The 13,075-nt window shown below is 39.6% G+C and overlaps 1 protein-coding gene across 3 annotated transcripts in view; it reads left to right on the forward strand.

The window, feature by feature from the left end:
* SCAF8 (SR-related CTD associated factor 8) overlaps positions 1–13,075 on the forward strand; it is a 130,551-nt gene that overhangs the window by 52,110 nt on the left and 65,366 nt on the right. For all 3 annotated transcript variants that reach the window (XM_080941672.1, XM_080941671.1, XM_080941673.1), the window contains 4 exons: positions 4,983–5,114; positions 5,691–5,803; positions 6,800–6,993; positions 12,697–12,797. In XM_080941672.1, coding sequence (XP_080797798.1) covers positions 4,983–5,114; positions 5,691–5,803; positions 6,800–6,993; positions 12,697–12,797 — 540 coding nt within the window. The remainder of the gene's footprint in view (positions 1–4,982; positions 5,115–5,690; positions 5,804–6,799; positions 6,994–12,696; positions 12,798–13,075) is intronic.

Genomic DNA, 13,075 nt, shown 5'->3' on the forward strand with positions numbered 1-13,075 from the left:
CACGGCTTCACACAATGGCCTTGCCAGGCCTCCAGGAAGAAACACCCCTGCCACATAACCCGGCCTTAGTAGCTTTCCTTAGCCGTGGAGGGAGATTCCACAACTCCATTCTTCTTTCTTTGACTCTAGAGCCAGAACCACATAACCAAAGCTGCTAAGTTTTGCTGCTTGAGGCTAGAACATGGTTTCCTCTTTAATTATATCTTTACCAGCTTTCTGTTTTCAGTTTTTTTTTTTCTTTTTTTAAACTATCTAAGCTTGGCTGTTCTGGAGCTCGTTCTGTAGACCAGGCCTTGAACTTAGAGATTCATCAACCTCTGCTTTCTAAAGATTAGAGGAAGGTGCCACTATACCCTCAGCTTTTCTTTAATTCCTTTTCCCAAGGGGAAGTTTAGCTGAGTGGGGTCTTGCCCTGAGTTTACCACTCTCTTTATTCCATTTACCATCAGGATTCTCTGTATCTCCTTGGACATAGGATTTAGCTCCATTGTACTTCTTGGTGCTCCTTTTCTCAACTTGTACATTTTGCATTTTTCCTTCTCAGCTTGCTTTTATAAGGCACAGCATTTAATTGGGGGTGGCTTAGAGTTTCAGAGGTTCAGTCCATTGTCATCATGGTGATAGCACACAGATATGGTAGATGCACATGCTTACACATGGTGCTGGAGAAGGAGCTGAGAGTTCTCCATCTTCAACCTCAGGCAGCAGAAGGAGACTGCATGCCATACCACAGACACGGATGTGTAAGAAAGAGACAAGACTTATTTGCTAATGTGTGAAGTGAACAGTGAGTGTGACCTGGCAGACTTGGGAGCAGGATGCTTGCTGGGTGACAGGTGTATGGTGCAGGGTGTGTGACTGGGTGGATGAGTGATGGCCCCGGGTTTGCAGTGGACTGGAGGTGGGTTACCATCATCTGTGCTGGGTGGTTTATAACCTCCATCTTCAAGGGATCAGATGCCCAGGACACATACACATAAATATATACATGCAAATAAATAATTACGGAGGGTGGCTGGTTTTGAGACAGGATCTCATACATATACCTTTAGCTCTCTTGGAACACATGATGTAGACCTGGCCTTGAATCACAGTGATCCACCTGCCTTTGTCTCCCAAGTGTTGGGATTAAAGACATCCACCACCTATGCCTGGCTCTAAAATCTTTAACAACAACAACAAAAATAGAATACAATTTGCAGAAAAATTAAGCACTTTTGTTAATGTTATATTCTAGTAACTACCCCAAACTAAGATGGTGCCGTCTGTCTCCACAGCCACAGTGTTCCTTGAGGTTAAGGGCCAGAAATAAGAAGGGATATACCTGAAAGGGTTAAGAACATTTGGAAAACTGAAGTGGGTTTCTAATTAAAAAGAAAATGAATGACCAGAATTACAGAGAGATAGAAACGTTATTATGAAATGATTTCTGTTGTCTTAAGTTTTGTGATTTTGCTAATTATTAGGATAGTCAAAATATGTTACTAGAGCTATATCTCAAGATGAAATGCTAATAGTAAGATTTTAAAAGAATCTTTAAAATACTCACCTTAGTAATGATGAAGCATTGTCAATGTCTGAAGTCTTATAATTTACTTTGTTTCAGAATATAATGGAACTGGGGATGGTGGCGCATGCCTTTAATCTCAGCACTCAGGAGGCAGAAACAGGTGGATCTCTGAGTTGGAGACCAGCTTGGTTTTCACAGCTAGATCCTGGACAGTCAGGGCTACATAGAAGGATTATGTCTCCAAAAAAAAAAAAATAATAATAATAATAAAATAAAACAAAATGGAAAGAACAGAGGCAACACTCTGCTATGTTGTATGTAAATGGCTTGCTGATCATGGAGTCAAGAAAGTTTTCAGATACTGGTTATATGGAGTTATTAGAGAGCTCGTTTGGATAAATGCTGTCAGTGCAGTACTTGGAGTTCAGTGACACTTTTGATAGACTTTGCTGTCATTTCTACAGAGAAAATAGAGGCAAGTAGGAGTGTTAGGTGCCAGTCTTAGAGAGATGCTGTAATGGCCATGCCTGTTTGTGTTCTTTGTTTTTGTTATTGATTTGGGTGAATACATAGTTGTAGAAGCCAGCAGTGTTTATCAGGATGTAACCAGAGAAAATGTCACTTGACTCCCGGATTCAGTGAATCCCTTTTTAAATACAGAAGTGAGACTAAAGGAATAGAGAGAGCTTCATTAATTTTTATTTGATTTTAATGTTATGCATCTTCTTTTGCCAACTAAATTTAAATGCTGATAATTTTTTTTTTTTAAAAGAAAGTGAAACGTTCTAGGTTCTTGTTCCAAAATCAGTATAATGACCTGATGTGGTGATTGGGTATGGTAAGGTTACTTCTTTTATTCTTTTCAGTTCTTTGGTTTGACAGGTATAGTTAGGGTGGTTTAGCTTTTTAAAAAAAAAAAAATTGTTAGTGTCTAGAACATGCTTTTTCTTTGCATTTCTTTTCTACTTTAATTAATTATTGTGGAGTGTGTATGTGAGTTGTCTTTGCCATACACATAAATTTAAACATCTTAGGGATCTAGTACCCAAAGAAGGCCAAACACAGATTGCAGAATTTAACAAAAATTGAAAACATTATGACGTGTGGCCCAGAGTTCTGTTGTTCTTACACCATTTAATCATTTCAGCTAGAGTTGCATGTGAAGAGTTTGATGTATTCTGAAAGCTTACATTTACTGAGGCTGGGGAGATGGCTCAGTGGTTAAGAGTACTGGCTGCTCTTCCAGAGGACCCAGATTAGAATGCCAGCATCCACATCTCCTAACCTTTGTAACTTCAGTCCCAGGGGATACAGTGCCCTCTTCTGACCTCCTTAAGCACTGCATCTATGTTTTGCAGACAGACACACAGGTGAGACAGCCAATACTATGAAGTTAATGGAAAGAAAATGTAGGTTATACTTACTACCTTTGGGTTCTGTCATGCTTCAGGAAATAGTTGTCTGCCCTGACTTTTGCTTAATGTATATTTGTAAATTTGGAAACAAGACTACTTGTTTCTCAGATCCTAAGGGTGCTAACAATTGTTATTTAAAATTCTGCCCTGAATTTTATGATACTTTCTCCTAGTTGAAAGAGTAGCATACTCGAGATTATTATGCCAATTGGTTTAATGTGGCTGAAACATTATAGAATCTTGCATCAAAATTATTTTATTGTAATAGTGTATAAAATAACCAGATATGTTCAAGATACTAACTCTGTGTTATTACATTGATATTTGTATTGAGGATTAAATGGAGGAAAAGTAGATTCAGATTGTAGCCAGTAAAAGTTCACTTTTGTAAATAGTATAGTATGGACTAGTTTTTTTTTTTTTTTTTTTTTTGATTCATTAGTTTGTTTTGGTAGTGCACATAGGAATTCAGGTAACAGCTTACAGGAGTTGGTTCTCTTGCTTTACTCTGAGCTTCAGAGGTTAAATTCAAGTCATAAGGCCTGATGGCAGGTGCTTTTACCCACTGAACTATCTTGCCAGTATTCACATTCTGAGCTTGAAATAAACCATTCTCAGAACTCTTTATTGTAGAAAAATACACATACTAAGGTGATATAAATTTCTAAGGCTAATCAACTTCATGGTTACTCTATACTTACTCTCTGACTGCATATGCTTGACATTCTTCCTCTAAGGTGTTTCAATAAAAAGACAGCTTGTAGAGATGGTGTGATGCAGTGAAGCAGAACCAAGTGCCCTGTGGCCTTCTCACATTCAGGACACCCACTCCCAATGACTCCAGTGGCAAAGCTTCCTAAGTCCTATATTACTGGTTAGTTGAATATCACTACGAGAGGCAAAGCTTACCCTCAGGTAAACACAGGTCTTATCTCCTGTGCTTGCCTGTGTATGTGCATCGACTCACTTCCTTCCTCCTCTCTTTCCTTCCTGTCCTCCCTTCCTGAGACAGGGTCTAATGTTATACTTCCAGCTGTCCTGGAACTCATTATGCAGTTCAGGCAGCCCTTGAACTTACAAAGATCTGCCTCCCAAGTGTTGGGTTTAAAGACATGAGCAAATATGTTTGTCAAGTAGATTTTTTAAAACCTAAGTAGAGCTGTTTATTTCTTGGTGGACTAGCATGAGACATGTAAATTGCTGTCTGTTCTTCGTGGAGTCATGTCTTTCCTATGACCTCCATTTTGTTTGTGTATAGCTAAGGTATATGGCCTGCTTCTTCCTTTTGGGAGTTGATTGTTTCTGAACAGTTTGTAACAAGGGTCCATAAGTGTGTAGTTCTTTTCTTTATTATGGTTTTAGTCTGTTACCCCAGGAACTTACTGCTTCTAGATTCCTACAGAATATTGTTTTAGAATGATTTTCTATCAGGTTGCTCTCCCCCATAGGTTTCGTCATGTTTTAGTGAAGTCAGTTATTTAAGCTGTTACTCAGGTTCATACTCACTGACATTGAATTAGTAACGTTGTTACTGTATTGGGACTGTGGACCAGTGTTCCTCCACTTGCCAACATGTACTAAAATGTACCTATGACAGGGAATTTCCTGTAACTGTTTTATGAGTTCTTAGAGAGCATAGTTGGGAATGAATAGTTTTACTAAATCACTAATTTTGGTAGTGACTTTTGGGTATTGTTTTTCCTTTAAGCATATAATTGTGATCTAAGTTTTTGAATATAAGGTTTTAATTAGAACTTTAGAGTATTTTATTGATACTAATTAATCATATAGTAGTAGGTTAATTTAATTGTTGTCATTAAGAATTATCTCTATTACTCTTCAGTAGTGTATGAGACTTACATCATCTTATGCACATCTAATGCCTTCTTTATGGGACTTTTCCTTTTAAAAGTAGATTTGGATTTATATAAAGCATAACTTCGGATGGATTACTCTAGGAATGTTTTGTTGTGAATATGACTCACTTTTAGCATTTAATTGTCATGCTTGCTGTATTCAAGTTTTTATTTGTAAGAACATTTGTTTGTTCTCAACAGGTAACTCCTCAAGATAGCCAGGAGGGAACATTTGGGTCTGAGCACTCAGCTTCACCCTCCCAAGGGAGTAGCCAACAGCATTTTCTGGAACCTGAAGCTAATTTAGATGATTCCATAGATATTCAACAACAGGTAAAAGTCACTGCTTTTCTGAGTCATAATGGTCCAAAGTCAGTCAGGCCATGGTGGCCACACCTTTAATTCCTGCACTCAGAGGGCAGAGTTTGTGGGCAGCCTGGTCTACAGAATGAGTTCCAGGACAGCCAGGCTATAAAGAGAAACCCTGTCTTGACAAACAAAACAGGGGCTGGAGAGATGGCTCAGCAGTTAAGAGCACTGACTGCTCTTCCACAGGTCCTGAGTTCAATTCCCAGCAACCACATGGTGGCTCACAACCATCTGTAATAAGATCTAATGCCCTCTTCTGGTGTGTCTGAAGCTACAGTGTAGTAATATACATGAAACAAACAAATCTTAAGAAAAAGAAAAACAAAACAAAATTGTTGAAAGTCCTTAACTGTGTAAGGTTCTTTGTAAATGTATGATAGCCTAACTGTAGTTTGTCTCGTGAGTCTTTTACATCCTACCTCTGTTACATGTGAGGCACTGATACTCTCTTAGATAGATAATTGTAAATGGAGAACTGCACTTGTATGTTCAATCTTAACTGCACGTTTTGTTTATACGCCTTTAATTTTGTCTTCCAAGGATATGGATATTGATGAAGGGCAAGATGTTGTTGAAGAAGAGATCTTTGAACCAGAAGCTAAGAAAGTAGCTGTTCGCTCAAGATCAAGAACTCACTCACGATCTCGATCAAGGTTCTATAATATTTAATAGAAATGTTTACTTTAGGTTATTTTTTTTAAACCAAGATTAAAAAACATACTTAGGGATTAAAAAAAGTTGTCTCAGGAAAAGTAATTGGAAACCAAACCCAGAAGATAGTCTTTGTTTATGTCTGCTGTGTGAGTTCTTTATGTAACAGTAACAACTGTTGTTACAAGATTGTGATTTTTGGATTATAGTTGATTTTAGCTGATACTAAAAATGAAATATATATAAGTAAGTATATAAGAATACGGCAAGGTATATCTATATTTCATTTTTATTTGAGTGTGTGTGGTGTTTAGTTGATACTAACATACTTTACTTAGGGAATTAATACTTCTGGCCATTATGTAAGTCAAGCTAAATGACTTGTATTCCAAGCTGTTGTATAGCAATGCCAAGAGTGTCTCCTAAGACACCCATAAAACAGGTATTATGAATCTCAAGTACACTACTAAGCTCATAGAAAATACAGCCTATAATCAGAGCCAGGTCAGCATTCTCTGGTATTCTTATATTCCACCTTTACATAGGAACATGCTTATAAATATGTAGTAAAGAGAGTGACTCCGCATCAGTTTGTATTTTAAAGTCAAGAACTGTAACATTTTAGAAGTTAAAAATTATTAAAACAGGATCATTTAGTGTTCTAAAACTACCTGAGTTTTACTTCCTAAAGTCCTTATTCATATTCGGTGTGAAAATGAGCTAAAGGACACTTAACAAAAAGTGAGGCCCTTTATTGAATTGCGTTTTTCTTTTGTTTTTAATAAATAAAGCCTCAGGCTTAGAATCATTCATCTAGCATCTATTAGTAATGTCCTCATTCATAGAGCATCAGACCACAGTGGGATACATGTTTAATAGTTGATTATAATATAGGACAGTTTAAGAGGTGCTTAAATATGACAGATGCTACCTTTCTCATTCACTTCAAATTTAAAGATAATACTGTCATTAGAAGTACAACACTTATTCTTTTGTAGGTCACCAAGAAAACGAAGGTCCAGGTCACGCTCTGGCTCCCGAAAGCGAAAACACAGGAAGCGGTCTCGCTCCCGTTCTCGAGAGAGAAAGAGAAAATCCTCACGTTCCTATTCAAGTGAACGCAGAGCCAGGGAAAGGGAGAAAGAACGCCAAAAAAAGGGCTTGCCTCCTGTCAGATCGAAAACGCTAAGTGGTGAGTGGCATACTTGTGTCTAACTTCCCTAGAGTCAGTGTTGGCAACCATTCACTAGCTAGTAGAGCTTGCTGCAGAGATAGAGGGACCTGGTTTAGATCCTTAGCAGGAAGCCCTGGAAAGGTTCGGAACTCTTGTGGTAGGAAGGTGACACCGGTGGATTCCATCCAGGCTGTCTAGTTTAGCCAGTAAGGTGAGCACCAGGCCAGCAAAAGACTATGCCTCAAAAATCAACACCACCAACAAGAAAGCTCAGCACAGTTTTTGAGGAACCACCTAAGGTTGGTCTCTGGTCTTTATAGAACAAACAACTAGCTTTCTGCTATAAAAATCTCTTGTCTAATTTTATTTTCAGAGTAAGAAACTGAAAAGGGAGGGACTTGTTAATAATTAGATGGCTTTGATTCAGGCTTTTGTGAAAGAGAAGCAGATTTGCAGGTAGGTGCAGGTAGGTGTAGAGAGTGAGAGTGCTTAATGCGGGTTCTAAAGTATGGCTGACCGGGCTCCTTGATATTCGTAACATGACACATGACCACAGTCAGTAGTGGCTGAACAGTTGTGAGTACTCAAATCTGTAGGAATAATAGTAAATTTAAGCCCCGATTTGATACTGCTAGAGCATCTTGAGACTGAGGCTCCCAAAAGCAAAAGTAATGGCATCTTCTTATAAGTTCTGGCAATTTCAGTAGACCTAGGTATCTTTCCAGAACTTCTTTCCTTATAAACAGCTAGTACAATGTCTGAAAACTCTTTTTGCTCCTCATTATAAGGGACCAAATTTAAATATTTTAATGTTGGTTTACAAAATTAAAAATCCGAGGACTGTCCCCCCAACCTCAACCCCAAATCTATACTCTTCATCTCTCTGTGATGACCCTTGGGTCGTTTAGAATCACTACTTATTAATAGGGCTGTCAGTTATTTATTGCTCACATACGCTGTGATGCTATTGAGCATTGTCTGAGGCCTGCTGTTGCTGTTACACAACACATGACCAAAAGCAACATGGAAGAAAGGGCTGTTCTGCTTATCGTTCCACATCGATCGCTGTCGACACTGCAGGAAGTCAGGGCAGGAACGCAGGCCATGGAGGGGTGCTACTTACTGACTTGCTCCTCATGATGTGCTCATCCTACTTCTTACAGAACCTAGGAGCTCCAGCCCGAGAGTGGCACCCCACAGTGCCACAGTCCTCCCACATCAGTCACTAGTTAAGAGAATGCTCTGTAGGGTAGCCTACTGCCTCATTTCATGGAGGCATCTTCTGAGTTGAGGCTCTCCTTTCAGATGACGCTAGCTTGTGTCAAGTTGTCAGCTTGACTCAGACGTGTCACTTGTTAATTATGACCTTTTCTTGATGTTCCCAAAATCTCATTAATACTAGTTTTATAATATAAAATATTAACAATCATTAGTGGTCTTATAGTCTTTACACATTTAAATACTTAAAAAGTTGTCTCTTTAAAACTCCAAAAGTTTTAACTGTGGGCTCCTATAAAATCAAAACCAAATACTTTTTTACTTAAAGAAAACGGAATCTGGGTACAGTCACACTTTGAATAAAGCAAAATTAAACTTCAATTGTACAAATAACTCGGTGCCTGATGTCTGGCATCCTCCAGGTCTACCCTCTGCTGCACACAGTTTGTTTCCGAAGTCCAGGCTGGCTGCACTCTCCCCGTACCCTCTCTTGGGCTCTAGTCACACCATGCCAAGGCTTAGCTGTTCTCCATGATCCCTTCATGCCTTCAAAACCAATATACTCTTACACTCTCAGGTTTGGCTACCAGCACAAGGTACAGTCTTGGTCTCCTCTAGAACACAGCTTTTGTGTGCTAACTCTGAGGAAACTTTTCCCAGATTTTACCTCAGTGATGCTGGTCTCTTCCTCCCAAAATGTTGGGGTTTCTTAAATGTTTATTTCACATGTACCTGTGTTTTGCTTGCATGTATGTGTACTACTTTTGTGCCTAATTCTATGGAAGTCAGAAGAGTGCTTCTAATCCCCTGGAACTGGAGTTTAAAAATGGTTGTGAACCAATGGTTGTAGGTATTGGGAGTTGAACCTGGGTCCTTGAAAAAGTAGCTGGTGCTTTTAATCCCTAAGCTGTTCCTCCGGCTCCTGGTGGTCTCTTCCCCATTTTGCAATTCCAGATGAGCAGCATCAGTTATTACAGCTGTCACCCTCAGGTAATATAAACACCATACAGAAATACCCTCTGTCTGCACCATAGCTTCCTAAGACTGTGGCCTTCAGTACACTTTGTCATGTTGTGGTGAGCCCTAACATAACTGTTATTTTGCTGTTATGAATTGCAGTGTCACCATCTGATATTCAGGCTCTATGACAGGGTTCAAAGGTCCTAAAAGGGATTATGACCCACAAGTTGAAAACTGTTGGGCTAAGCTGTCCCGTATCAATCAGTAATTGAGAAAATGCTCTGTAGGCTAGCCTCTAGACTGATCTTACTTACAGAGGCATTTCACAGTTGAAATTCCCTCCACTCAGATGGTTCTAACTTGTGTCAAGTTGATAAAAAAACCAGTTGGCACAGGCACAGGATCCCTTTTTCTCTTCTCTCTCTCTATATTTATCTGTGTGGTCTACATATATGCATGCATGTCCTGTGCATGCTTGATGCTTATGGAGGTGAGAAAAGAACACCGAATCCTCTTTAACTGGAGTTTCAGACAGCTGTGAACTGCCATGTGGGTGGTAGGAAATAAAACTGGGTTTTCTGTAAGAATAGCATGCGCTCTTCACTGCTGACTCCAGTCCCCCTAATGTATTGTTTTTGACACCAAATAATTATATGTACTTACGAGGTACCATATGGTATTTTTGTACATGCATATATAATGTATTGACTAAATTAGGCAGTTAACATATATAAAACTGAAATAATTATTTAGTTGTAGTCAATACTGTAGAACATCATTATTCCTCTTTAAAAACTAGTTTATTTTACACACAGCATTGCAGTTTACATGTTAAATAACACTTATGGTAGAATAATTTCATATAGTTTTGCTTCAAAGAAAACAGTGGTAACTTTCAGTTCATAACCCTTTCCTCCAGAAAATATTAAAAAAAAAAAAAAAAAACAAAACAAAACAAAAAACAACACATTGTAACCAGCTCAGTGCCGTAGCTGTATCAGTGACTGGGTATCTAGCTCCTTAGCTGCTTTTGCTGTAATGCTGCTGCACTAGGAAACAAGCCCAGCCTCCACACTTGCCTTCCCAGGATTAGCAGGTGCTGGGTTCTTCCTACTGCAGTAGTCATAGAAAGTTGTATGCACTTAGTCAGCTGTGTAAGAAACACTGGGGTGGGACTGAAACAAAGAAACCAAACAGCCTTTTATCTTTCTCTATGGCTTATATTTTTGTTTGTTTGTTTGTTTTAAGATTTATTTATTTTACATATTTGAGTTTGTTGTAGCTGTGAGACATACCAGGAGAGAGGACATCGGATCCCATTACAGATGGTTGTGAGCCACCATGTGGTTACTGGGATTTGAACTCAGAACCTCTGGAAGAGCAGTCAGTGCTCTTAACTGCTGAGCCATGTCTCCAGCCCCATGACTTAGGTTCTTGTGTCCTCAACCCACCCTTGAGCTCTCCTGATCTCTTTTCTGAAGTTTTAAACATAACCTTGTTTAGAAGTATTTGAATATGTGTTACAGGCTAAGTTCCTCCTGCCAGAGCTGGTTTGTTTCTGACTGTTAGCCTTTGACCATGCATGGAAAACCTTTTCTAGGTTCCTGTCCTACTTTTAGGTTCTCTGCTTCTGTAACGTTAGATTTTTAGTTTCTATTTAGTAGTCTTTCAGTGCTTTTAGGGAAACTAACAGATTAAGACCCCAAGAACTCAGCGCCTCCTCTCTTTGGGAATGAGAAGAATCTTAACAACTTGTTAGGGGGAAAAATGTAGAGCAGCATTGTAAAAAATAGGAACATGTTAGCAGAGCTTGGCTAAGGCTCTTAGAGTCTCCAGGATAGGGAGAGGCAGAGGTGTCACTGTAAGGTGAGAAAGCTTCAAAGCTGTTTACTTCTAGAACCTTACCTCATGAAGCGTTTTACACAGCACTGGACTGCATGGCAGTGGAGCAGCTTTTGTCACTGTCCTTTCAGTAAGGGGAAATGTTTGCTTCATATTTTCAGTTAAGGTTGCTTGTCTCTGTTCCTTTTAACTGTTCATTACAACTGGAAAGGAGAATAAGGTAGAATGGGGACAGTAAGTCCCTTGAAGGGCACACCCCCATTTGGGCACCCCTCTTCAGTGGTGCTGTGGGCTAAAGACTAAGCCTGTGTGATGTTAGGCTTTCATAAAAGTGTTTTTATAGTCTCTTACATTAAATCTACTTTTTAAAAAATTGTATGTCACTCCATGTGTGTCTGTCTTTCTATACATGCGTGTGTATGGTTCTATATGCCATGCTATATGTTTGTAATCTGAGGACAGTGGAGAGGAGATAGCTCTTTCCTTCCATCACGTAGGCTTTAAGATTCAAACTCAGTGGGTTGGAGCCACCACTGAGTGGTTCTGAGCTGCTCAGCAGAAACCCGAGGAAAGGGAAAAAAGGCGGAGGAAAATAAAGTTCCTAAAAGGGGGGGGGGGGGGGGAATTCAAGCTCAGGTTATAAGTCTTGGCAGAGTGTTTATCTGCTGAACTGGTCTCTGGGTTTAATAAAAAAATGTTTAGAAATTACAGACTTTGATAGAGAGTGAGTGAATGGTGAGTGGAGAATCACCCAGAGTGGTGTGTGTGAGACAAAGAACAAGTAGCTGGGAACGCACAGTTATCATGATCTGTTAGCTGCACAGAAAACTCTGTAAGACTTGTGAGCTCTGATAGCAGGAGTACAGATTCCTGTTAGTGATCTTGTCAAGTATCACACTTCAGATTAAGTTAAGCCTAGAAAAGCCTGTTGTAGACCTTTTCTGTCAGGATTAATGCGCTGGCAATAACATGGACAAAAACATAGATGCAGTGCATCAGTGCTGTGGAAATGTGTCTCCAGAAAAGGTACTGAAGAAGCATGAACAGTACGGTGTCTCTCCCCCAACTTTATGAACTAAACAGAGGGAGCTTTCAGGGCAGAAGGTCAAGAGCATTTGCTGCTCAGTCATATGCATCCATGTGTGGCACTGAGTCTCCAATGAAATCCATGCTCTTCTCATGCACATGAGTGTGCACACACGGAGAAGTGCAGTTTGGTTCATCTTCAAGTTGTCAATAGCAAGTTAAGAGGACCTGATTTACCCATTTTCTGTCTTATCTCTCTGCAAAGCATCATTTCCTTAAGGATAAGGAAGCTCATGCAGGTTTTAGATTTATCTGTGGATTAGGGAGAAATATCTACTGAGTCATTCAACACAAAGATAGTAAGAAGACTCACAGGTAGGAAGTAGTTTCAAAACTATTGTATTTAAGAATCAGCTGGGAATTTTTGAAGCTTTTCTTCCAGTCTGATATACTTTTCTCCGGTGGTTGGACAGTGGTGTTCATGGGCGGTTCAGCTTGGAAGCAGGTGACCTGCAGGAAGTTGGGTCTGTAGAAATGTAAGTGGACACTAAGGTCTCAGCCAATTTTAAATGTAGCAGTTACCTGTCAAGTTGTCTAAATGTTATGTCAAGCGTGATAATGCCTGAGGCAACTGTGTCCTTGTGATTTAAGGCCTTTGCTTCTCTGTCCTGACAGTATGCAGTACTACTCTGTGGGTTGGCCAAGTGGACAAGAAGGCTACACAGCAAGATTTAACCAACCTTTTTGAGGAGTTTGGACAAATTGAATCCATTAATGTGAGTATCTCTTGAGCACCAATAGCGTTGGCTTTCACGCTCTTCACTTCCCACTTAAGGCGATGCTCATCTAGGTGGACATGTCCGACACGGTGACTCCAGCTTGACATGCTCTGTTCACTTCGCTCAACTTTCTCTGTTTGCTATGAAGCTCCTGAATTTCCAAAACATTCATGGGCTTTATAGCAGTATGGCACCTAGTTCCTCCAAGCAGTAGATGTTTGTTAGCAGGAGCCTTTCTTCTCCCTTTCCTTCATTTTACTTGCCAGCTTAAAGAT

This window comes from Micromys minutus (assembly GCF_963924665.1).
Source record: "Micromys minutus genome assembly, chromosome: 30".
Classification (NCBI taxonomy): Eukaryota; Metazoa; Chordata; class Mammalia; order Rodentia; family Muridae; genus Micromys; species Micromys minutus.